The sequence below is a fragment of the Mytilus californianus genome, unplaced genomic scaffold, assembly GCF_021869535.1.
Source record: "Mytilus californianus isolate M0D057914Y unplaced genomic scaffold, xbMytCali1.0.p SCAF_1, whole genome shotgun sequence".
NCBI lineage: Eukaryota > Metazoa > Mollusca > Bivalvia > Mytilida > Mytilidae > Mytilus > Mytilus californianus.
In genome coordinates this window covers 113,538,540-113,566,525 of record NW_026262581.1, presented here as the reverse complement: position 1 = coordinate 113,566,525, position 27,986 = coordinate 113,538,540, and the positions used below count along the sequence as shown (strand labels likewise).

At 31.2% G+C, this 27,986-nt stretch overlaps 1 protein-coding gene across 1 annotated transcript; it reads right to left on the bottom strand.

The window, feature by feature from the left end:
* Positions 1 to 113: 113 nt before the first annotated feature.
* LOC127730963 (uncharacterized) lies at positions 114 to 26,171 on the bottom strand. The gene is made up of 10 exons (XM_052239603.1): positions 25,771 to 26,171; positions 18,193 to 18,301; positions 14,645 to 14,809; positions 13,340 to 13,510; positions 7,794 to 7,867; positions 6,560 to 6,757; positions 5,853 to 5,946; positions 5,521 to 5,654; positions 2,447 to 2,590; positions 114 to 2,131 (listed from the first exon to the last, which is right to left on the bottom strand). The coding sequence occupies exons 1-10, from the start codon at positions 26,122 to 26,124 to the stop codon at positions 2,009 to 2,011; spliced, it is 1,566 nt and encodes a 521-aa protein (XP_052095563.1). The 5' UTR covers positions 26,125 to 26,171; the 3' UTR covers positions 114 to 2,008.
* Positions 26,172 to 27,986: the final 1,815 nt, after the last annotated feature.

The window sequence follows — 27,986 nt, the reverse complement described above, 5'->3', positions numbered from 1 at the left end:
TATAACAGAACAAGCTTAAAGGGTATTTTGATACAATTTCAGTTTCATATCCATCTGATTAAGAAACTCTACTTTGAAGTGTGTTTGTTCTCATATAAAAGGACTGAAATACAACAGGTAAAAAGAATTTATTAAGAAATAAAGATATAAAAAAATATACATAAAATTGTCATTTAGTATCACAGACAAAGCAAGGCTACAATAATGTCAATATGTATTAAAATTCATATCATTTCATAGCTGATATACAGGAATTTATAGGTGATCATAATATTTTCAGAAAAAAAACCTTTTATCTAACATTGACCAGCAATGCATTTAGATAAATTCAGATAATCTAGTATATGGTGCTTTTGTTTTTCCAAAATTGAGATTCTGAATTCAATTCATTATTGCTAAACAAGAGTTAAGAATTTATCTGCAAATTGATCATGTGAACTGAAACAAGAAACTCAGGATTTTCATTCAAAAGACTCATCACTAAATTCTCAAATCCAACCAACTGTATCTATTGCTTGTTCACATTATTGTTGCTGATTAGCTTAGACAGGAGTGTCCTTAATATCAAAGATAAATTTAAGATAAATTCTAGTCATATTCTGACCTACTGCAATCAACTCATGACACTGTATTCAAATTACATTCCAAATTTACTGAAATACTTTCATCCTGATCAGCAATTATATGGTTTGTAATTGAACTGATGGCTAAGGCTCAATGTTAGTGCAAGTTTTATGTTATTTATCATTTATTCTTTAAAAATATCTGAATTACTTTTATTAAAACTAGAGGCTCTAAAAAGCCTGTGTTGCTCACCTTGGTCTATGTGCATATTCAACAAAGGACACTCTCCAACATTGTAGACGGAATAGAATTCATGACAAAAATCTCTGTTTTGTTGATCTTGTATTGCTGATCATTTAGTCTGTTTAGTTTCTATCTTCTTTAGTTTTTGCTCAACACACAAAACAGGGTAAAAAAAATCCTCATTCAAGGGCAAACGCTCCTGTAAAGAGTGACAGTCTACTAACTATATCCGCAAAATTTGACTTGTTAGTAGATCTTGCCCTGCTGATCATTTTTTGTGATTTAAAGTTTCTATCTTATCATTATTTTTAAGATATAAGGCAAAAACGCAAAAAATTGGTAAAAATCGTCATCAAAGTCAATAACTCTAATAAGGAGTCGACTGACGATTTCGACCATGAGACTTATTTGTAGAACTTATCTTGCTGATCATTTTTGCAATTTAAAGTCACTCTCTATCTATTATAGTTTTCAAGATAATAGACAAAAAAAAATTGTCATTTAAGGGCAATAACTCCTGTAAGAAGTCGTCTGACAGTTTTGACGTATATGAAGATTTGGTAGAGCTCAACATTCTAAAAATTTCTGCCCTCTGTCAGATTTTCTCTATTTATAACGGTTTTCAAAATAATAGACAAAACTTGCATTTTACCCCCTATGTTCTATATTTAGCCATGTCGGCCATCTTGGTTGGCAGGCGGGTTCATCGGACACATTTTTTAAAACTAGATACCCCAATGATGATTGTGGCCAAGTTTGGATAAATTTGGCGCAGTTGTTTCAGAGGAGAAGATTTTTTGTAAAAGTTAACGACGACGGACGCCAAGTAATGAGAAAAGCTCACTTGGCCCTATGGGCCAGGTGAGCTAAAAAATGGAAGACAACAAAAACAAAAATTTATCTGCTTTAAATGTTAAAGGCATGTTTAATTTAAAATTCAAGATTCTTAATAATTTGTTACTCCAACTCAAATTAAATATCTATGAACATTTTAAGGCTTTAATTTTTACTTTTGAAGATATCAAATAATTTTCACTTGATGTTTGTTATGCTGAAATAGGTTACAGATCACAATGGTTAGAGGAATAGTCAAATGAGTTTACATCTGTCAATTTGCAAATTAAGTTTATTGCATACAACATATTCTTGATAAAAAACTAAATCTAATATCAAATGGCAAGTATAAATTGGCAGTGTATCTTTAATCATTGGTTCCCCAGTTGTATTCTAGATAGCTGACTTTGTAACTTTTACCAGCAACAAGTTCTTCCAGCTGTTTTTTCTTATCACTCTCTGCAATATGAGCTATGATCCATTGTACAACCTAAAATATGAATATGAGTAATAACTTGAAACTGATATTCTACCTTTAACATTACTTAATCAAGTAGCTTTGTCCTTATCATTTGAAAAAAATAAAATACAATAAGCCTTTAAATCTTTTTCAGTTCTTATTTCACCAAAATAATTTTCACCATTCAAAGGCCAAGACAGACATATTGGACTGTCACTGACATGAACAATTGTTAAGCCTTAAGTTTATCTGGTCACTACAAAACTATCAATGAATATATGTGATCTAAAATTCTGTTCAAACTCCAACTGTCATCAATGTATTATTTAATTATCAATCTGTTACCTCTTCTTTATTTTTGCCAAAATCCTCTTGGTACCAGTCTAATATTTTTGATAATTTTATCTGCTTCTTTTTCATGTCAATAAAAACACCATCATCTCCCTCCAGAAAAGCTTCTGCTGCTGATTTTAACTCCTCATATATACCCTGGAAGGATAATAGTAACGTGCACAAAAATGTATAAGTCACAAATATGCTGTTATATAATAAAAGTTCAATGGGAAGTATTGTATTGTAATTTATGCTAATTTTGCTAAGCATTTTTGACATTTACAGTTTCTCTCTATCTATGATGGTTTCTGCATTAATCTATAAAGATCATCTTTCAAGGGCAATAACTCCTATAAGAGGTCAATTAACGATTTTGCCCATGTTGACTTATTTGTTGATCTTATTTTGCTTTTCACAGTTTCTCAAATACAGTTTATGCAAAAATGGATGAAAAACGTCTTTCAAGAACAATTACTTCCAGAAGGAGCATATTGATGATTTCAGTTATGTTTACTTAATTGCAGATTTAATTTTGCTGAACAGTTCACTACTGAAATATTTTATCCATCTTCTATAGTAACGTATACAGGGTTATTTTTCGCGGGGTGTTCATTTTCGCTTATTTTCACGGATAAATGAAAATTGTGGAAATAAATTCTGTGAAATATATGCATACGTTCTTACTTTCCAATTGCTAAAGCATTTTGTGGAAGATCTGGGTTTTTTTTTTAGGTCGACAGGTCAATAACGGTATATGTTAGTTTTAAAACATAAATGCCAAATGTTATTGAACATACATAAGTATACCCTTATTAACTAGTGTCAAATAATATAAGATTTTAAGGTACTATGTCAGGTATTTTATCCTTATTAATTAGTGTCAAATTGTATAAGAGTGTAAGGTACTATGTCAGGAATTTTACCCTTATTAATTAGTGTCAAATTATATAAGAGTGTAAGGTACTATGTCAGGTATTTTACCCTTATTAATTAGTGTCAAATTGTATAAGAGTGTAAGGTACTATGTCAGGAATTTTACCCTTATTAATTAGTGTCAAATTATATAAGAGTGTAAGGTACTATGTCAGGTATTTTACCCTTATCAATTAGTGTCATATTGTATAAGAGTGTAAGGTACTATGTCAGGAATTTTACCCTTATTAATTAGTGTCAAATTATATAAGAGTGTGAGGTACTATGTCAGGTATTTTACCCTTTTTAATTAGTGTCAAATTGTATAAGAGTGTAAGGTACTATGTCAGGAAATTTACCCTTATTAATTAGTGTCAAATTATATAAGAGTGTAAGGTACTATGTCAGGTATTTTACCCTTATTAATTAGTGTCAAATTGTATAAGAGTTTAATGTGCTATGTCAGGTATTTTACCCGTATTAATTAGTCTCAAATTATATAAGAGTGTAAGGTACTATGTCAGGTATTTTACCCTTATTAATTAGTGTCAAATTGTATAAGAGTTTAATGTGCTATGTCAGGTATTTTACCCTTATTAATTAGTCTCAAATTATATAAGTGTGTAAGGTACTTATCAGGTATTTTACCTTTATTAATTAGTGTCAAATAATATAAGAGTGTAAGGTACTATTTCATGTATTTTACCCTTATTAATGAGTGTCAAATAATATAAGAGTTTAAGGTACTATGTCAGGTATTTTACCCTTATTAATTAGTGTCAAATTGTATAGAGTTTGTAAGTCACACTGATAATTTTATAACCTAATTAGTACATCAAAGGTCCCGTCAATTTCTTAACTTATCAACCATAACATTTACAAGAAGTTTGTACACCTGTGACAAATATCTATGTTACCGGTATCTATTGATTAACTGTATCGGAATATAAACAATAAATAAGACATCATTCATGTAAACCATAACAACAGACACTTGTTTGATTGACTGATAATAACGATACTCTATCCCAATTCTAATATCTTGAAGACAAACTTCTGCTAGCAAAGAAGTAATGAGACAAGTAAATCTGAGATGTTTTTGTAAATATTTGACATTTCAAAAGTTGTGTTTTACCTCCAATATTGTTTTTCGTTATCATATGTATTTATTTTTACATTGTTCTATTAAAATAATTATTTCTTTTAATTTCTTGTATTTATACAGAACTACAGTAAAGACATGTCTTGTATTTATACAGAACTACAGCAAAGACATGTCTTGTATTTATACAGAACTACAGCAAAGGCATGTCTTGTATTTATACAGAACTACAGCAAAGGCATGTCTTGTATTTATACAGAACTACAGCAAAGGCATGTCTTGTATTTATACAGAACTACAGAAAAGACATGTCTTGTATTTATACAGAACTACAGCAAAGGCATGTCTTGTATTTATACAGAACTACAGCAAAGACATGTCTTGTATTTATACAGAACTACAGCAAAGACATGTCTTGTATTTATACAGAACTACAGCAAAGACATTTTTCACTGTTTTCTTGCTGTCAATTTTTACAACTTTTAACTGCAACTATTTCAGTATCCGCCAAAATATTTAATTGGGGATAAGTATCCACCAAAATAAAAACAGCAAAAAATTTTTGTATACTTTGTTGCCTCCTAATTGTGAAATTTTATGACCGTGAAAAGAAATCGCTGTATGGTATTTGCAAAAATGCAAAAAAGTGTATAATTCAAAGGCAATAACTCTTATAAGGGGTCAATTGACAATTTACACATGTTCACTTATTTGTAGATCTGACTCAATGTTTTTGACAATTTTACTATTCATTATCTGTTATAGTTTTCAAAATAATAAAATAAAACTTTGCAAAAAATTGACATTTCAGGGGCAATGACTTCAAAATTGGTAGTCCAATTTTTCTGAAAATTCTTTAGGAGATAGACCTTGACCTGTTGATCATTTTGACTAATATCAGATTTGCTCAATTTTTTTTTAGTTTTTTAGATATAGAAAAACAGATTTTTCTAAAAATTGACATTTCAGGAGCAACAACTCATAAATGGGTTTTCTGAAAATTTCACCTTGACCTGTGCTTGTCACACTTTTCAGTTTTGCTCGAACTGCTTTAGTTTAAGAGATAACTAACCTCCACAGAATATGTTTTTATTGGTGGACAACTTTTGGCTCCACACACCAAAGCAAAATGGATAAGTGGTTCATGTTTCTCCAATGCTATTTTAAATCTTGGATCACTCTTTGAAAATGGCTTGGTGAACATACCTGTAACAGTAAGATATTGCACATCACATACTTTTTTTATATGGCATGACATAATATATCAAACAATATTTACACAACCTCAGTACTTTAATTCTTATCTGTAAGTTACCACAACAACTTAGCATTTCTGCAATGTACTATTTTAAAAAAACTAACATTCATGTTTTAAACAAGAGATTATCAAACGTCATTACTTACCAACACCTTTCCTATTAGCCCTCAAAACTCCATTCTCTATATCTTGTAAAGAATAGGAATGTCCTCCAATTATATATTTAACTGTATTGAAAAACTGAAAGATAAAAAATTGTTTTTAATGAAAAAAAACATGTCTTCTGTTAACAGATCAGGCCTTGCAGTCATAAAAAAAACTACCATCACTCAGGCTCAGAAATCAACCAATCAAAATACTGGATTTGGTCTTTCAAGCACAAATATTGTACTCCCGAGTACTGAGTAAAGTTTTATGACCAAGGGCCCTAATCATTATTTTAGGCAATGGTTTTAATAAAATGTAAGAGATGTACATATGTAAATCATATTTTTCATTTCTAAATATAGCATAAACATTGAAGTAATGAAGAATACAAAACTGGAAAAAAAATTCTACTTTTCACAAAAAAGAAGACATGTAAAAGTAGCAATTTTTTAATCAATTTCCATTTTCACTGAACTTTTCCTCACATTACATCATATAACCAAAGCTTAATAACTAATAAAATTTTAAGCGTGTCCTGTTATTACAAAACTAGGTTTAAATGCATAGACAGTAGAAATAAACAGCACTAATAAAACATTTTGGAGGTAAATTCTTGACCTTATATCTTTGCTGGAGTCCTTTAGTACAGTTTTTTTTTTCACCAAGTATCTTTGCACAAGTCCTTTACGATGACATTTTTCTTTACCTTATATCTTTGCCAGAGTCCGTTAGGAGGACCCAATGCCACATTAGCATGGACAACAAGAGCATTATAGATGTTGATGAAGAAAGCTAATTTCTCCTCCCGACTAGCAGTGGCTATTTGCACTCTCTGAAGTTCTTTCGTACGAGTTTTGTACACCTCAAATTCACTTGAAGTTGAAATTCCTCTATAATTTACTTTCTGGAAAGAAAGAAAATGAAAGTATACAAGAATTCTTGCAATTTCAGTTAAAATTAATATGGTGTTTTACAAATGTTGTATATCCAATGAAGCATCAAGGATAATGTTTTGTTGTTCACCTTACGCACAAACGTCAGAATAATCTTAACAACTGCAGATCACAGAATCTTGAAACTTGGTAAAATGTAAACACTATAAATAGGGATTGTGCAGAATGTTTGAAATTTGATATTTCCAGTCGGGGCAGACTTATTGGTGAAAGCATTTTCCTGATAACAGGTAAATTAGTGACAACTGGAGTCTTATAAACACATAGAAATCGTCTGTGCCAAATTTTTGGGAATTTTGATATTTGCCCTGAGTCCAGAATAATTGCTCAACATGTATTTTGGGTTATTCAGAAAGTATTGAAATATTTTGATCTACTAAGCATGCACTTTTGGAATATAAAACTTGAGTTACAAGGCACATTAGATTCAAACTCGACCAATGCTGAAGGAACTTTCATGCAATCAATCCCTCAGGATCCTTATGAATCTTAAAAGCGAAAAAAATTATCATCCTTATATTCCTCTAACATCAATTGAGATAGGATCATAAATTTGTTCATTACAAGGTCATCTCAAATTGTTATATATGAAATTATTTAATGTTTGAAAAATATCATTATGCCCGAGCTCAATGAAGAAGCTGAATAATGTTTTGCTGTTTGTTATATGTTAGCAGGACTGTTCTTAAAGTCAAGATTACTATTTTTATTTTATCCTGTCATGCATGGACTTAATGGCAACTCAGCTGCGTCAAAATATATATCACCAACGTCAATTATATTTTGTATCTGTCATTTACAAACCATAAAAAATATACACCCTAATAATGTAACCCCCCCCCCAAAAAAATTGACTTCAACATGTTCAACATGAACAGCTAAATCACGTCTTATCTTAATTCTTACATGAAATATTTTTAAAAGCATTTACTGTCCTTTAACTTTTAAAATTGTATTCTTTTGTACAATAGTCAATATTTGACTTACCCTGCCATCCTTGGACAGAAACACATTGTAAATCTTTAGAATTAACTTCCTTATGTCCTCACCAACTTCACCAGCTGAAAAAAAACATTAATTGTAATTCTTATATGATGTCCTGTTTAAGAAATATCTTTATAATGTCATGCTCTATGCTCATTTTTTAAAAACATTGGGATGTCTTATATATATTTTTACCTTTACAACAAGTAAGGGGTAAAATGTTGACAAATATACTATTAATAAAATTGAGAATGGAAATGGGGAATGTGTCGAAGAGACAACAACCCGACCATAGAGCAGACAACAGCCTATCAGTGTAAAAAAATCATAGAGCATGGCAGGAAAGAAATACTCCCATTATAATAGGAAAATTCTGACTTTTTTGAAGTGGACATATAAGTCACTCTCAAACGGTAAGCAAGGTGTAAAATGTTGAAAAATATAATGCCTACCCAGGAACTAACAAATCATATCTATATGAAACTAGATATGGACGATGTGAATATCTAACATCCCCCCTTTCTGACTTTTAGTACAAAAAAAAATGACTAAGTCCAAATACCTGGCATTTTGAGAATATTTAAATAAAATCAAAATCCTAACCTCTCTTATGTGTACAAACAACCTACAAAATATTACAGCTGTAGCTCAAAAACTTTAGGAGGAGATAGCTGGACAAACCATGATCTCTTAATTCAGCTAGTACCAAAAAATGACTAAGTCCAAATACCTGGCATTTTGAAAATATTTGAAAACAAGAGTGCACACGATGAAATGTCTCGCCTACTATACTGACCATTGATTTTATGTTGATAGTCCTAAATATAAAGTTTTACTACAAGTATCAAACTAACATTTATGATCCAAGAAAATGAGGTCAAGGTCAGATATACCAAGCCGGAAATAAATGTACACCTTTAATACAATCATTCCATACACCGAATATAGATGACCTATTGCTTATAATATGAAGAAACAGACCAAACCATGGAAATTTCATAAGACCAATGAACCATGAAAATGAGGTCAAGGTCAGATGAACCCTGCCAGACAAACATGTACACCTCAAAATCATTCTATGCATCAAATATAGTTGACCGATTGCCTATCCTATAGTATCTAAGAAACAAAGTTAGCCAGGAAAACTGAACATTGACCAATGAACCATAATAATGATGTGAAGGTCAGATGATACCTGCCAGACAGACATACACACCTTACAATCATTCCATACACCAAATATAGTTGACCTATTGCCTAAAGTTTAAGAAAAACAGACCAAAACACAAAACTTAACATTGAACAATGAACCATGAAAATGAGGTCAAGGTCAAATAAAACCTGCCAAACTGATATGTACATGGTAAAATATTTCCATACACCAAATACAGTTGACCTATTGCAGAAAGTATTAGAAAAACAGACCAATACAAAATAAACTGCTTCGCTGAGCCCAGCTGGATACGCCCGCAGAGGTCCAACCCTGAACAGTTGGGGCAAAAATGGACACAATATTCAATCTTGATACAGGTCTGAATTTGGATTGTAATTAAATATTTGACGTATTATAGGTTTCTGAATAAATGTAGTCAAAGAACTTGAAATTGGTTATATGAATTGAATTTATATTCAATTAAAGATTTCTTGCTGTTGTGCAATACACTATGCTGTTGTGCAATACTTAGTAAATCTGTTGTCAGACTATAAACAAATAAAATTTATAAAATTCTAAAGGGAGCTTACATCAATAGATATAAACAATTCACCAAAGTTTCATAAGAATTGCTGAAAGCATTTTTGAGTTATTGTTTGAAAACTGGAAAATCCCCCCTTTATAATGAATAAAACCCCATAACACGGAAATGTAAAATCTAAAATTTATAAAATTCTAAAGGGAGCTTACATCAATAGATGTCAACAATTCATCAAAGTTTCATGAGAACTGCTGAAAGCATTTTTGAGCTATTGTCCCAAAACTGGAAAATCCCCCTTTTTTTATGAATAAAACCCCGTAACTTGGAAACGTTAAATCTAAAATTTATAAAAATCAAAAGGGAGCTCATGTCAATAGATATAAACAATTAACCAAAATTTCTTGCAAGTTGGTGTGAAAGCATTCTTGAGTTATTGTCCGAAAACTGGAAAATCCCCCTTTTTTTAATGAATAAAACCCCATAACTCGGAAACGTAAAATCTAAAATTTATAAAAAACGAAAGGGAGCTCACATCAATAGATATAAACAATTCACCAAAGTTTTATGCAAATTGGTTAAAGCATTTTTGAGTTAATGTGCGACATGTTGACGACAGACGGACAGAGGTATACCATAATACGCCCCGTAAACGGGCGTATAAAAACTTAACATTGAGCAATGAACCATGAAAATGAGGTCAAGGTCAAATAAAACCTGCCAGACTGATATGTACATCGTAAAATATTTCCATACACCAAATATAGTTGACCTATTGCATACAGTACATTAGAAAAACAGACGAAAACACAAAAACTTAACTTTAACCACTGGACCATGAAAATGAGGTCAAGATCAGATGCAAACTGCCAGTTGGACATGTACACCTTACAATCATTACATACACCAAATATAGTAGACCTATGGCTTATAGTATCTGAGATATGGACTTGACCACGAAAACTTAACCTTGTTTACTGATCCATGAAATGAGGTCGAGGTCAAATGAAAACTGTCTGACAGGCATGAGGACCTTGCAAGGTACGCACATACCAAATATAGTTAACCTTTAACTCATAATGAAATAACCTTAGTGAGCGCGCTCACATACCCCACGTCCCCACATTGTCATTGGAGAAATAAAATAAGTGTAAGAAAAAAAAATTGAATCATAATTTCCTGTCAATATGCACATCTACATAGTATGTCCTTATTATCTGAAAAGGTTTCATGAAATTCTGTTGTGTGGTTTGAGAGGAGTTGCGATGACAAACTGTTGCAGTAGTACATTAAAGTAAATAAGTTCAAAGGGGCGTAACTCCTAGAAAAAGAATTGAATCGTAATTTTCTGTCGATATGCACAACTACATAGTATGTCCTTATTATCTAAAAAGGTTTTGTGAAATTCTGTTGTGTGGTTTGAGAGGAGTTGCGATGACAAGAAACAGGACTGACGGACTGACAGACGGACGGACAGACAGACGGACGGGTCAAAAACATTATACCCTCCGCAACTGGTTGCATGGGGTATAATAAGAGAGAAACTAACATTACAATAAATGTAGATAGTGTCCACATGTGGACACAGATAATGCCCCCGCTTGCATATCATATAGTTATAAAGGGACATAACTGAAGAACGGTAAAAGTGACGTTACCCAAATTTGAACTTGATCTGAGTTTTGTGGAAATAAGCATTGTGTGTAAGTCTCATAACATTTGGTTGAGGCTAACTTAAGTAGAGAACATAAACTAAAAATTCTGCAATTTTTCTATTTTTGAACATGCATAACTCTAGAATGGTTGTGTATAAGTTTTATAACATTTGGTTGAGACAAACTAAAGTTAGAGAACGGAAACGAAAAATTCAGCAATTTTTATGTTTATAAAGGGACATAACTCAAGAATGGTAAAAGTGTTGCCACCAAATTTCGTACTTAATCTGTATTATGTAGTAATAAGCTGAGTGTATAAGTTTCAAAACATTTGGTTGAGGCAAACTAAAGTTAGAAAACGGAAACAAAAAATTTGTACTTGATCTTAGTTTTGTGGTTATGAATATTGTGTATGGGTTTCATAATGTTTGGTTGGGGCAAACTTAAGTTACAGAATGGAAACTAAAAATTTTGCAATCTTTCAATTTATAAAGGGGTATAACTCAATAATGGTTAAAGTGAAACTACCCAAATTCAACTTGATCTGTGTTTTATCAGTGGAAGTAAAAATTAAACATTGCATTGTATAAAGCATTGATTGTAGTTGATTCAACTATAATCATGGACAAAGGAAGATGACTCCAATTTTAAAAATTACTTGATATTTAGAAGAAAATAAAAATTAAAAATTTTTCCATTTATAAAGGGGCATAACTCTAGAATGGTTAAAGTGACGCCACCAAAATTTAAACTTGATCTATGTTTTGTGGTAATAAGCATTGTGTATGAGTTTTATAACATTTGGTTGAGACAAACTAAAGTTAGAGAACGAAAACGAAAAATTCAGCAATTTTTATGTTTATAAAGGGACATAACTCAAGAATGGTAAAAGTGTCGCCACCAAATTTCGTACTTAATCTGTATTATGTAGTAATAAGCCGAGTGTATAAGTTTCATAACATTTGGTTGAGGCAAACTAAAGTTAGAAAACGGAAACAAAAAATTTGTACTTGATCTTAGTTTTGTGGTAATGAATATTGTGTATGGGTTTCATAATGTTTGGTTGGGGCAAACTTAAGATACAGAATGGAAACTAAAAATTTTGCAATCTTTTGATTTATAAAGGGGTATAACTCAATAATGGTTAAAGTGACACTACCCAAATTCAACTTGATTTGTGTTTTATCAGTGGAAGTAAAAATTAAACATTGCATTGTATAAAGCATTGATTGTAGTTGATTCAACTATAATCATAGACAAAGGAAGATGACTCCAATTTTAAAAATTACTTGATATTTAGAAGAAAATAAAAATTAACAATTTTTCCATTTATAAAGGGGCATAACTATAGAATGGTTAAAGTGACGCCACCAAAATTCAAACTTGATCTGTGTTTTGTGGTAATAAGCATTGTGTATAAGTTTCATAACATTTGGTTGAGGCAAACTTAAGTTAGAGAACGGAAACTAAAAATATTGCAATTTTTCCATTTATAAAGGGCATAACTCTAGAACGGTTAAAGTGATGCCACCAAAATTCAAACTTGATCTATGTTTTGTGGTAATAAGCATTGTGTATGAGTTTTATAACATTTGGTTGAGACAAACTAAAGTTAAAGAACGGAAATGAAAAATTCAGCAATTTTTATGTTTATGAAGGGACATAACTCAAGAATGGTAAAAGTGTCGCCACCAAAATTCAAACTTGATCTATGTTTTGTGGTAATAAGCATTGTGTATAAGTTTCATAACATTTGGTTGAGGCAAACTCAAGTTAGAGAACGGAAACCAATTTTGGGACGTACGGACGGACAAGGGTAAAACTTAATGCGGCGGGGGCATTAAAAAATCTTAACTTTTTTTTCAAGTAGTTACTGAACCATGAGAATGAGGTAAATGACATATGACAGACGGAAATTTCATATCATAAGGCATCTATGTACAAAGTATGAAGCATCCAGGTTTTCTACCTTCTGAAATATTAAGCTTTTAAGAAGTTAGTTAACGCCTCTACCGCCGCCAGATCACTATCCCTATGTCAAGCTTTCTGCGACAGAAGTCGCAGGCTCGACAAAAATCAAATTCCTGTGGACATGCACACCTCTCTAATGTGTAAGAACTACCTACAAAATATACAGATGGGTAAATTAATATGGCCCCCAACATATTGTCGTGGGGGCATAAAATGATAAAAACATACTGACCGGGTCTAGGTTCACAATTTGACATGGTCCCTGAATTTAATGCCTCTGTTTCATCATCATCTAAAAGTCTATAATAAACATCAGCATCTTGGAATGTTTCCTGTGATTTAACATTGTGTCCGAAGTGTTTGTCTATTAATGCTTGGCCCATTTCTATAGCAACAGATCTGTCTAAAAAAGAATAGGTTTATTCTGTTAAATGTGAAGTAATAATTTATCAGTCTACATATTATTTTCAACTTGAGTTAGAGTTTAAATCTATATCATACTTTTTGGTGTGATTAATCATCAAATTTATCAATGCTGTTAAGGATATACACTACACAAAAGTATGTTGGTTTACAAATGTCTGTCTTTTAAAAATTTTACACAATACTGTCATACAGTGTATGTCATGAAATTTTATTGAATATCTAAAAAAGAGATTTGCCAAAAGTGTGATATATTATATATTGAACAAATTTATCAAATACTGCTTATTATATAGGTAATTTGATTAAGATCCTTACTTTGATCATCTAGCTGCTGAAATCCATTTCACTGTTTTAGTTTTTATTTGACAAGATTCACTAGTACGGCAAAATTATGTATAATCATAATTTATTTAATACAAGATCAGTTTGAGGTAAATTCTATGCCATACTGTCAATTCAGAAAAAAATTGAATAATAGGAATGTAGAATATATATCAATAAGGCAGCAACTTAACAACATAATTTACACAAAAAACATCTAAAGGTCAGCATGAGAGTTCAGTAATAAATAGGTGTCAAAGTCATATATTAAGTTCTGAACCTTTGAGAGTCTTCACAGACTAACAAAGATCTTACATCAACAAAAAGTCCTACATATTGTAAACGGTACAGGGGAAAGCCATTGTGTCTTGTCTGCTATTGCTGCTGTCAAAGTAATGTTGCTGCCAAAAACTAAGTTTATTTATCAGTAATATATAGATAACAATAAAAAAATTCATAACTTTTTCTTCAGATGCTATTTCTGGATCTTGAAGAAGCTTTTGTCCAAGTTCCATAACATTCCTTGTCAACAAATTTATTATTCAACTGTATCTAAATGTTGACTGCTAACAAGGTCCATTTGTCAGTAAAACACAGACAATTAAAAGAAAAAAAAATACCAATTTGGCATCACCCATTACACTTTCATAAAATTCTATGAAGTTTTGACAAAGTTATTGATGACGTTGACTGAGGGACAGACTGACAAAGTATAAACTATAGAGCTCCTTCGTCTTTAATGCAGTCCCAAATTAAGCTGATACATATTAACTACAATTGTTATACTAACCTAACTCCTTTGTTTTTACTATCCAGTCCACAAATTCTTTGCCACTGAATGAGTTTTTATGGACAGTCAGCAATCCTTGTCTATTATCTTTAATTATACCACTTGCACGCAGATCTTTCACTAACTGAGCATATTCATCTAGTTCGCATGTAAATCCAGAGAGATCTGTAAAAGTTATCTATTGAAAATTACAACATAAATGGAGAATGTGTCCATGGGACACAGATGATGCCCCAGCTTGCATATAACGTTATAAAGGGGCATGACTCGAGAACGGTAAAAATGATGCCACCCAAAATCAAACTTGATCTGTGTTTTGTGGTAATAAGCATTGTGTTTAAGTTTCATAACATTTGGTTGAGGCAAACTAAAGATTCGGGACGTACTTACAGACGGTTGGATGTACGGATGGACAAGGGTAACACTTAATGCCCCCCCCCCCCCCAGTAATGGTGGGGGCATAAAAAGTATAAAAAGTCTGTAATATGCCAAACTAAAATAAGGCCAACTGTGGTCCACATGAAAATAACTTACAGCACCTAAAAATAAATTGTGTGTGCATGTACAAAGCAAGAATATGCTTAATTGTCAAGAAAAAGACTAAACAACACATATCCTAAAAATAAATTGTGTGTGCATGTACAAAGCAGGAATATACTTATTTGTCCCGAAGAAAACAAACAAGCACATTTACAAATTACACTTTGTTTTCAATTTCATATTGTTTAGCAAAGGGAAACATTTGTTACATGAAAAAAGCTATTTCTTTTTTTCATAGATACTATGCCAGTGTAATCTACCAATAACATTTTCCTGATGCTTCCAGTAATTTGTATAATTCATGACTAGTTTTCTCTTTTTTGTTGATCTTGTATTGCTGATCAAATTTTGTTTTCTCTTTCTCTCTATCTTCTGTGGATTCATATATTTTCATGGGTTGAGGGAAAATTGCTTTTTGGTGGATATTTGATTTTGTGGTTTTGCCAAATTCTGCAGATATGCCAATAAAAAAATTTGCATTTTGTAAAACATTTAATTTTGCAGTCTACATTTACCCACCAAATCCATGAAAATTGGTATCAAACTAATAATAATGAATCCACAGTTTTATAGTTTTTACATATTATGCAAAAATTGGGTAAAAATCATCATTTAAGGGCAAAAACTCCTATAAGGAGTCTTTTGAAATTTCAGCTGTGCTGATATATTTGCAGATCTTGTCTTGGTGATAATTTTTGCTGTTTACAATTTTTCTTTATCTATTATAATTTTGGCCAAATATGCAAAAAATTGGTAAAAATTCGTAAGGGTTCCGCGGAACCCAGTGTCTCGCCTACTTTTGCTGTTAATCGCAGGCTCAACAAAAATGAGGAAAAAAATAAATAAAAATATTCCTCTCTATACTATCTTTTGATTGTTAGTAGCTTCTGTCCAAGTTTGGTAAAAATCCAGGATAGTTTATGAATCTAATAAATGTTTTAAAAACTTAAACTGCAGACTGTATGTAATGTTAACTGGAAGAAAAACAAAGTCCATTTATAAGTAAAATACAGAAAAAATCAAACAAAATTTTAACAAAATTTCCTTCTAGATACTAGCTTTTAATCATAAACAAGCTTCTGTCCAAGTTTCGTACAAATCCAGGATAGTTTAAGAAAGTTGTTAAAATTTTAAAAACTTTAACCACTGAGTGAATGTAATGTTAACTGGCAGAAAAACTAAGTCCATTTATAAGTAAAATACGGAAAAAATGGATTTTTTTTTTACAAAATTTACTTCTGGATACTATCTTATGATCATAAACAAGCTTCTTTCCATGTTTGGTAGAAATCCAGGATAGTTTAAGAAAGTTATTAAAATTTCAAAAACTTCAACCACAGAGTGAATGTAATGTTTCTTGGCAGAAAAACTAAGTCCATTTATAAGTAAAATACGGAAAAAATGGTGTTTTTTTTTTACAAAATTTACTTCTGGATACTATCTTATGATCATAAACAAGCTTCTTTCCAAGTTTGGTAGAAATCCAGGATAGTTTAAGAAAGTTATTAAAATTTCAAAAACTTTAACCACAGAGTGAATGTAATGTTTCTTGGCAGAAAAACTAAGTCCATTTATAAGTAAAATACGGAAAAAATGGAATTTTTTTTTTACAAAATTTACTTTTGAATATTATCTTATGATCATAAACAAGCTTCTGTCAAAGTTTGGTAGAAATCCAGGATAGTTTAAGAAAGTTATTAAAATTTCAAAAACTTTAACCACAGAGTGAATATTTGTGGACGCCGCCGACGACGACGACGCCGACGCCGACGGAATGTAGGATCGCTATGTCTCGCTTTTTCGACAAAAGTCGAAGGCTCGACAAAAATCATCATTAAAGGGTAATCACTCCTATAAGGAGTCAATCTACTATTTCTGCCATCTTGACAATTTTTCAGATCTTGTCCTGTTGATTTTTTTAGCATTTTACCGTTTTTTTAATCCATATTATAGCCAACATTGCAAAAATTGGTTAAAATCGTCATTTAGGGGCTAAAACTCCTGTAAGAAATTGAACCAAGAATAGGTCATGTTTATCTTCTTTGAAGATCTTGTCTTGCTCATCTTATTGCCATTTAAAGTTTCATTCTTAGTATTTGGTACAATTTTCAATATAATAGGCAAAAATGGTTAGTTAAAATAATCAGTTAAGAGCAATAACTCCTAAAAAGAATTGTCTGACAGTTTTGGTGTAAAAAATCAGTGGATAGATCTCAATATTCTGAACATTTCTAATGCTGTCAGATTTACTCTATCTATAGCAGTTGTCAAGATAATAGACAAAACTTGCATTTTACCCTATGTTCTATTTTTAATCATGCCAGTCATGTTGGTTGAAAGGCATTGAACACATTTTTTAACTAGATACCCCAAGGATGATTGTGGCCATGTGTGGTTCTAATTGAAACAGTAGTTTCAGAGCAGAAGATTTTGTAAAAGTTAATGGATACCAAGAGATGGGGAAAAAATTAATGGGTACATGTACAAATTCTTTTGCAAATTTGTTGTTAACCTTCATATAACCTCAAGTCCAGTGTCTAAGTTTCTATTGTTGACATGAAGTAAATGAGCATACAGACAAAGGAAATTATTGACCAGCATCCCATATAAAATATAAAAAGAGGTATACAAGGCCAATATATAAAAGAAATCTATCCAATGAAGTACTTGGAAGTAACCTTATATAAAAGAAGATAAGTTTTCATTGTTGTTTTTTCGTCTTAAAAGTACATAGAAGGTCTTAAACAAAGAAGCAATGGACCTCCATTTACAAGGTTAAAATGGTTTACTAGCATCAATATAAGAAACTAAAAATGTTCACTTATAAATTACAACATGTACTGCTGAAGTCAGTTCCTGTTCATCTAAAGCAACTTCATTGTAAATGAAATAACTTACTTTTCATAATGTATGAATGAATCAAAACCTTTTTGTACATTAATAGTTAGCAATAAGATTTTGTTAAGTGTGTCTATATTTGGTCATTGTATCCTGCATTAATATTTTACCAGTATCTTTTACAGCTGTGCTGGGATCTGGCGGCTGAGGGGCACTTGCTGGAACCTCATTTTCTTGCACTTCTTTAACCAATGCAGCAAAGGTTGGTTTGTCTGTAATCTGCAATAAAACGGCAGAGCCATGCATATTTCTAAATTTATTTTAATCTGTTGCATTTCTTTTAAGTTTAAAAACTACATGAATCATTTTGTATCTTGAAATATATTGATATGCAGTTTAACAAGTTCTAAAAGCATACAAATTTCATCAAAATCAGAAATACCATCCATCTACCTACATGTACTTTGCCTTAAAAGGGAATCTATTCCCAGGCTCAATTAGACAAACAAAAGACTAATTACTTCAGATGAAATTCTTTGCTCAATACAATGAAAAAATAAATAAAACATTTAATTACATTTATTGAGGTGTATTATGCATGTTTTGTCTAAACAATGTTTGCACAAAATGAACTCATAATAATATTCATTGAAAGTTACTCTGAGCAAGAAATTGAGTAATTGCTCAAATGACTTTGCCTATATTTGAATACTTGACATTGCTGCAAAGAAGAAAGGCTTTACTTATGATTTTTGATTGCTCATCTGGCAAATGTATTCCTTAATTGCTCAAGAGAACAGAGAAGATAATTTCTAACATATTTTTCTACAGATGGTTAATATTCAACAATCCCCTAGTTTTCCATACATTTTGCCATGTAGATTCAGTGAAGACTTTCAAAAATTTGCCAATCCAAATCAAATATTGCCCCTTGTGGCAAACTAGAGAGCATGGCACTCTCCCTACATAAGACTTCAGATTTAACATCCCGTCCCCACTGGATGTAACATTAACTGTGTACTTATACACCCTGAACAGCCAAACAGACACCCCTCTTAAGCAAGGGTTTAATTAATAGTAGAGAGTTGAAGTCAAGTGTTGACCATATTTCTTTACTCCAGTCAACCTTTGGTTCAGATGAAAATGTGATTTTCCAAAGTGTTTCAATAGGAACTATCATGACTATGTACAACCAATGCCATCAAGTTTTCCACCCAATCAAAATTAAATGAAGATCATTTATAGATGGTCTTTTAAACAAAGGACATTTTTCCTTGTAGTTTGATAGATGTAATATTAGCCAATCAGAATCAAAGATGGCTTCTGGCAGCCAAAGAAGATGTTGAAAATGTTAATTTTCAAACAAAAAATTAACTAACATATGATGGAAGCAGTGATGACTCTAGGTACTGCACACAACTAACAAACCCAATCAATTCTGCTTCTAGTGGTACAAAGATTATTAAAAATGGCCCAAGAATGACCCCACACTAATTTTTGAAATTTTCTTTTAACATGAAATATATATACATGATCATGTACTGAAAAATTGCTAGTGAGGAATATGCATTCCCTGTGCTGTACTTGACATAAAATCCATAATTAATTATATAAGTGTCTTTGCACGGTAAAAATGGAAAACCTGAAATATAGCATCACATGTAACTATTGCAATTAATGGATATTCCCCGTACACAGATTCAACAAAAATGTTTATTATTAGATTATTTGATAAAACACATTTAAACAAGAAATTATTTGAATTTGGAATAATATTGAATTCTGGGAAATTGATAAGAAATGTATAATGAAACTAACCCAATTTACAAGGGTTAACCATACATGCATGGCTAAAGGGGGGTTAGTTAGTTTTAACTGAAATATAGATCTCAGTGAAAGTAAAGTTAACCTTAATAGCCATGCACACATGACTAACCCTATTTAGTTGGGTTAGTTTTCATCTTACATTTCTTATCAATTTTCCAGAATTCAAAATTATTCCCGATTCAAATTCCTTTTATTTTAGCAGAAAAAAATTTTAACTGTCAATTTCTCCTGATTTCTGGCTATTGATGTAGAAAAGTTTTAAAAAGTGATGCATACATGTATTTCACTATTCATTCTTTGAATTTTTTCCTATTGTCAAAAACTTAAGTTTAAATAATGTGAGAGTGTAAAAGCCAAACTATGTATTATGTAAAATCATTTACTTATACATGTATAAGAGGATCTGAATGGGTAGTCCTTCAATAATTGCCTCTTTTTCATAGAGAAATTACACATCACAAAGCAAATTTCTTTACGTCACAATGTCCTATAAAATATTTTCTTCCAAATTAGTTCATTCATAAAATCGAAATTGGAATCTCATGTATTCTGCATTCCTTAATTTTCTTAGCCGTTATTCTCTACTCTTTATAAAATTTGCCCATTATTCTCCATTCTTTCTATTCTAGCACCCCATTTTTCTCTATTCTTTATTTTTATGCCTATTTATCTCTCATTCTTTATTTGTTTGCCACATTTTTCTGTAGCATTGGTCCATCATTCTTGATTCTGTAATTCCACATCCTCATATAAGATGCAAGGTTTTAAAATTATCTATGCATATTTTTGAGTCAGAAATAAAGACTGATATAGACCTTTCATCAGCCTTTCATATGATAAGGGCCTCCCCTCCATTCATATAAAAATAAGATGTGGTATAATTGCCAATGAGACAACTCTCCACAAGAGACCATTTGACACAGAAATTAACAACTATATATATCATGCCTACTGATGTGTCCAAACCTTTTGTTAAGTTTTTTCTGCTACATTTACAAGACAAGTTCTATGCTCTTTAAATTAATGTCTCTATTGTTTGGCAAAGGAATGTAGGGTCGTCATGTACATGATACTACACTCAATAGTAACAAGAGTATACTTTTTGTATTTAATCAAGTCTAAATTGAAAACAACGTTCATACCTATGATTGCGTTGGATAAAAACAATTAATGTCTCTTCAGTGATGTTAGGAATCGAAACGGTATTTGGAAAGCTTTTTGTATTTAATATATTATTGGTTCTAATGGCTGAGATATTTCAAGTCATGCGCATTTTCTCAACATTAGTGATGTATTTTTTTTATTTATAATTTTTATAAACATTATGATGAAATAAATAATTACATTTTTCTTTCAAAAACGAATAAATTACACTAAAACAGGATTTTACAGATATAGCAATGTTCTGTTTCTTCACTCTATTCATAATACGATCAATGCACTTTTAAATCATCTAATCACGATCTGGATCTGGTCTGTTGATATTATAAATATACTTGACGAAAAATCAATCAGGAGCTCAGAATTTAACATTGATCTTATGTTCAATACCTCAATTTTAAACTTAATTATTACTGATGAAATGAATACTTTGGAAAGGATCTTTGCAAGTCATGATAATTTCTGTTTGATTTTTTTGCTATGATGTAGACATAAAATATAATATGAATGTGCATTCTAATACTTTAATAAGACTCAGTTCTTAAACATACACATTCCCTGGAGTTTTAAAAAAAAATGAATAACTGAAATTACTTATATTCAATAGTTCAAACTGCAATAATCAGATCTCTTGTCTTTTAAACAGTCATCTACTGAAACAAGAGAACCATTGCATCATGTTCATCAGGCTTCTTTACAAAACATTACTAAAACATGATATTTAAATTCATTATTTTAAAAATGATTATTTTTTCCCCATTTTAACTTTAAGTTGGATATTAAAAAGTTTCTTTGCATTTTCTTGTACCTGTGGTTTTTTTTATGTTTTAAAACTTTTGTTTTGTGATATTATTCACAAAATAGAGCATCAGCCATGAAAGCATTTTTAAAGCAGGATTGTATAAAACCATCAGACAGACTAAAACAACCTCCATTTCAATAAAAGAAATATTTTCATTTAAAAAAAATCTTTTACAGCAGATATATATGCTTAATTGTTCAAACTTTTAGTAAATTTTATCACAAATGTAGAGATTAACTGTGGAAGTATATCGTTTTACATCCAGGAATTTAAATAAAAAGTTGTTATTCACACCCAGCTTTTTACAGTAAAGTTATTTCTAAAGCTTCTTAAAAGTTAAGAAATTATCCTTTCAATCTTTCTTTTTTGTATTGATAAAGGTTAAAGTTTAATTGTGTTTGTTCAATCATTGTATCTCATATTTTTTCTATATGAACATATTATCATAAAATAAAATGCTCCGCTGGGGCGCAGCTTGAAACGACCGCAGAGGTCGAACCCTGAACAGTTGGGGCAAGTATGGACACAACATTCAAGCTTGATACAGCACTGAATTTGGATTGTAATTAAATATTTCACACAGCATAGGTTTCTGACACAAAATGAATGTGGTCTAAGAACTTAAAAATTTTTAATTTACCTATTCAAACCATATCATTATTATTTGCTTTTATATATAAATCAGAATAACCAATTTAAAATGGAAAATTTTAAAGAAAAAAAATGAAAAAAAAAATCCCCCCCCCATATTTTTTGAACCCCCTTATGATTCATCACCCCCAAAATCAATCCCAGCCTTCACTATGTGGTATGGTACCTTGCAGTACAATTTCAGAGAGATCCATACACTTGAACACAAGTTATTGTCTGGAAACTAGAAAAATGCTTATTTTTGGCCTCTTTTTGGCCCCAAGTTCCTAAACATTTAGGGCAATTACCCCCAAACTCAAACCTAGCTTTCCCTTTGTGATATGGAACCTTGCAGTACAATTTCATAAAGATCCATACACTTACACACAAGTTATTGTCCTGAAACTAGAAAAATGCTTGTTTTTTTGCCCCTTTATGGCCCCTAATTCCTAAAATTTTGAGGGAATTACCCCCAAAATCAATCCCAGCCTTCCCTTTGTGATATGGTACCTTGCAGTACAATTTCAGAGAGATCCATACACTTGAACACAAGTTATTGTCTGGAAACTAGAAAAATGCTTATTTTTGGCCCCTTATTCCAAAAAGTTTTGGGCAATTGCCCCCAAACTCAATTCCAGCTTTTCCTTTGTGATATGGAACCTAGTAGTACAATTTCATAAAGATCCATACACTTGAACACAAGTTATTGTCTGGAAACTAGAAAAATGCTTGTTTTTTGCCCCTTTTTGGCCCCTAATTCCTAAAATTTGGAGGCAATTCCCCCCAAAATCAATCCCAGCATTCCCTTTGTGATATGGAACCTTGTGGTACAATGTCAGAGAGATCCATACACTAACACACAAGTTATGTCTGGAAGTTACAAAAATGCTTATTTTTGGCCCCTAATTCCTTAACTGTTGGTACCATAACCCCCAAAATCAATCCCCACCTTCCTTTTGTGGTATTGAACCTTATGGTAAAATTTCATAGAGATCCATTTACTTAAACTAAAGTTAGAGTGCGGAAACCAATGTGTCTTCGGACGACGACGACGCCAACGTCATACCAATATACGACCGCAAATTTTTTTTTACAGTCGTATAAAAAGGAGATGTGGTATGATTGCCAATGAGACATGTTGAATGTGATTGGTCTGTTTTGATTTCTTTGTTTACACTTTGAGAACCAATATTGTCAGAACTAGCTTCATAACCTACGTAAACACTATTGTAAAGAAACTGACTATTCATAAATTTTTGATTAATGCTAAAAAGTGCAATTTTAGCATATGTACTTCATTAATTGATAAAGTAAATATTCAGATTATAACACAAATTTGATTGTAGAACAATGATCAGCATTTTAATTTATACTAATGTGGGGGACTTGTTCCCTGAGGGTGTCTATCTAGCAGCATGATTGGAAGCAATTAAAATTTTACAATTCACTCATAGAAATTTTTTTTTATAATTCTACTTTAGAATGTGTGTCCAGTAATAAATATTAAGGTATACATTTTTCAGCTTCAGGAAGTTTTTCATTGACTAAAAATGAGCTTTATAAAAAAGCACTGAAAGGATATTACAAATTAAGAAAAGATTTTTTAGTATAAATCCAGGAATTGGAAAATAAGATACTTACTTATCTGTAAAAAGAAATTTTGGTTCAGAGAATTATCTTAGTGTGATTAAAAACTTTCATTTAAGAAAAGCATTTTGCAGATTAAGAATATCATCACACAAATTATTTATAGAAACTTGAAGATATAAAAACATATCAAGAGAAAATAGAATTTGTTGTAAATGTGGAAAAAATGAGGTAGAAAATGAATTACATTTCTTAATTAAATGTGACAAATACCACATTGAGAGAAAAGAAATTTTTACCTTTATATCTAGTAAAGTGAAAAATTTTAACCAGTTATTTGAGGAAAAGTTCTTTTTTATATCAAATAACGAGGACAAGGATATTTTATATTTTATGAGTAAATTTTTATATGATCATTTGCCGAAAACTCTATCTTAATCTTATCTAAGATATGTATATTTATCGCAACGCGGGTAAATTATCACGTTGTGATTGGTTTAACGCCGTCACGTGGTGACCCTCTATGGATCCGTAGGGGGTCAGTAGCGAACCATATAACTTATAATATTAATTTATGTAAATGCTATTGACCTTCCTATTGACTTTAACAACATATACAAGACATAGATAAATAATATGTTTTTTTTTTTTTTTTTTGTGAGTGTCATTAAATGCTATCAATCAAGTAATTCTTTCCCTCTGAATAGTTCTTTTGTCATGTTTGTATTTGTTTAACATGTTTAATATGTGTAATGTTATAATCTCATGTTGCCCCTTGTGGGCCCTTTAATTTGGAATAAAGTATATCTATTCTATTCGATTCTATACTACACTAAGATTAAATTAAAATTTTTTCAAGCTATGGATTGCTTCAATCATACACTGTAGCTGGGAAATAACCAAAGTATCCCAAAAATGGGCAAAACTTCATTATATTCTTCCTATATAAACACATGATAAAAGTATTGGAGAAATGGAAGAAATTCAATTTTTACCCCCAGAAAAGACTCGATTGTATTAGATATATATATTTAGCAATAAATTATTGAATAATACTATGAAACTACACAATGTACAATATATCTTGACTATTTTGTGAAAAAAAACTTCAAAAATCACATAGCCCAGTATTACTGCAACCATACTATCAGTATTGTCATGATAGTGTCTTTTTAATTTTTTTTACAATACTGGAACAAAATTTTTATTCCAGTATTGTGTAAGGACTGTGGGAGGACACTTATTCATGCTATTTCATAACTGTTGCTGTAAAATTCTGTCCACTTTAAAGAGACAAACAGATGCGGATCCATAATTTTGAAGAAGGGGGGGCCCACAGGCCTCCAAACTAGACAAAATTTGTAGTGGAACCGGTAAAAAGTCTGAATTAATTATAACCATAAATAAAGTTCCATAAGAGGGACATCCCCCTTAAATCCACCCCTGACAAAACTCTTTATTTAGTACTTTACATCTGTGAAAAACTGTCCAGGCGAACCTTTTTTACAGGACACTATTATGTCTTACTATTGCAGACAATACTGGTATAACAGTATTGCGATCAACAAGTACAGGAGATACATTGATTTCATGCATGTTGTATAAACCTCGAAGAGGGGAAGGTAAAACATCCTACATGTACTTTTCAGTATGGATCTTTTTACTGTCCAAAATGATTTTTTTAATAAGAATTTTGGAGATGGAGTCAACAGACCTGGAATATAATACAGAACAGACTTACCAACTTTTCGAGATCATCATTTCCACCAACATGTGTTGCATTAAAGAATATCTGGGGTACAGTACTTCTTCCTGTTCTAGATTTCACATCTTCTCTACATTGTGGAAAGTTGTCAAGATTTATGTCATTATAGGGAATATTATGTTGTTGTAACGTGTTTTTAGCTCTCATACAGTGGGGGCAACCTGTGATGGAGTATACAAGCACTCTTCCTTTCAGCTCCATGTCAGATTTTCGCTGATGCACGACTGTCAGATTTAGACCGGGTAACTGTACAGGAAGGAAAATCTTATAAGTCAACCACGAGTAAGATCCGGACAGCCATATTACGAAGCTATTTAAATAATTGTTCATGACGTCACTTTCCACAACTAATCAAGTGTTTTCCTGCTTACTCATTTTTTTCAGTCACATGAAATTGGAGATAACTCTAATTTTACGTGTGGAAAGTAAAGGGGAGATAATCATGATTAATGATGGTAATTTTTAATCCATTTATAATAAAATGCTTCGCTGGGCGCAGCTTGATACGACCGCAGAGGTCGAACCCTGAACAGTTGGGGCAAGTATGGACACAACATTCAAGCTTGATACAGCTATGAATTTGGATTATGATTAAATATTTGACACAGCATAGGTTTCTGACACAGAAAGAATGTGGTCTAAGAACTTGATTTTTTTTAATTTACCTATTATGGTCCAATGTCCAAAATCAAAAACATGGTTAGATTCAGCATATCAAAGAACCCCATATATTCAATTTTTGTTAAAATCAAACTAAGTTTAATTTTGGACCCTTTGGACCTTAATGTAGACCAATTTAAAAAACGGGACCCAAAATTAAAAATCTAAATACACAGTTAGATTTGGAATATCAAAGAACCCCAATAATTCAATTTTTTATGAAATCAAACAAAGTTTAATTTTGGACCCTTTTGACCTCAATATGAACCAATTTGATAGTGGGGCCCACAAATAAAAAATCTAAATACATGGTTAGATTCAGCATATCAAAGAACCCCATATATTCAATTTTTGTTGAAATAAAAAAAAGTTTGATTTTGGACCCCAACTTGAAAACTGGGCCCATAATCAAAAATCTAAACACATGTTTAGATTCAGCATATCAAAGAACCCTAAGAATTCAATTTTTGTTAAAATCAAACTAAGTTTAATTTTGGACCCTTTGGACCTTAATGTTGACCAATTTAAAAAACGGGACACAAAATTAAAAATCTAAAAACACAGTTAGATTTGGCATATCAAAGAACCCCAATAATTCAATTTTTGATGAAATCAAACAAAGTTTAATTTTGGACCCTTTTGACCTCAATATGAACCAATTTGATAGCGGGGTCCACAAATAAAAAATCTAAATACATGGTTAGATTCAGCATATCAAAGAACCCCATATATTCAATTTTTGTTGAAATCAAACAAAGTTTAATTTTTGGACCCCAATTTGGACCAACTTGAAAACTGGGCCAAAAATCAAAAATCTAAATACATGTTTAGATTCAGCATATCAAAGAACCCCATATATTCAATTTTTGTTAAAATCAAACAAAGTTTAATTTTGGACCCTTTGGACCTTAATGTAGACCAATTTGAAAACTAGACCTAAAATTAAAAATCTAAATACATGGTTAGATTCGGCATAACAAATAAATAAATGTGGTCAAAGATTTTACAAATCTAATGCGCCATACTGTGCAATTAAAGATTACTTCTTGAAATTTTTCAATATTTGAATTTGAAAAAAAAAAATATTTGAAGAATAATTCTTTTTAATTTCTGAAATCTGAAATGAGAAAAAATTGACCCCCCACAATTTCTTTTTACCCCCCCCCCCCCCCTTTTTTTCCCCCAAAAAATTCTTTCCCTCAAGATATGGTCATAATCTCAATTCAAATTTCCAATGGAGTTTGCAACCATAATTACCCATTTAAATTTACCATAGTGCTAACGTAATCTATTTTATAATAGAATTTAAAATATAGTGTCATATCTTTCATATGGATTTTTTTGTAAAAAAAACAGATGCAACATTTGCAGATATTTTTACTGGTCTTCCTTTATAAATATGTATTTCTTTAAACATAATTTAAAAGCAGTGTAAGGGAAGTAACCAAAACGTTGTATTTGGATTACCTCCGTTACACTGTTTTAAATTATCTTAATTGTTCATTAACCATTACTTTATACATAATTCAAAA

Coding starts and splice junctions, on each gene's coding strand:
- LOC127730963 (XM_052239603.1), bottom strand. CDS start 26,124: ATGAACAATTATTTAAATAGCTTCGTAATATGGCTGTCCGGATCTTAC. Junction 18,302..25,770: donor ATGATGATCTCGAAAAGTTG/GTAAGTCTGTTC, acceptor GTTTTATTGCAG/ATTACAGACAAACCAACCTT. Junction 5,947..6,559: donor GACTCTGGCAAAGATATAAG/GTAAAGAAAAAT, acceptor TTTATCTTTCAG/TTTTTCAATACAGTTAAATA.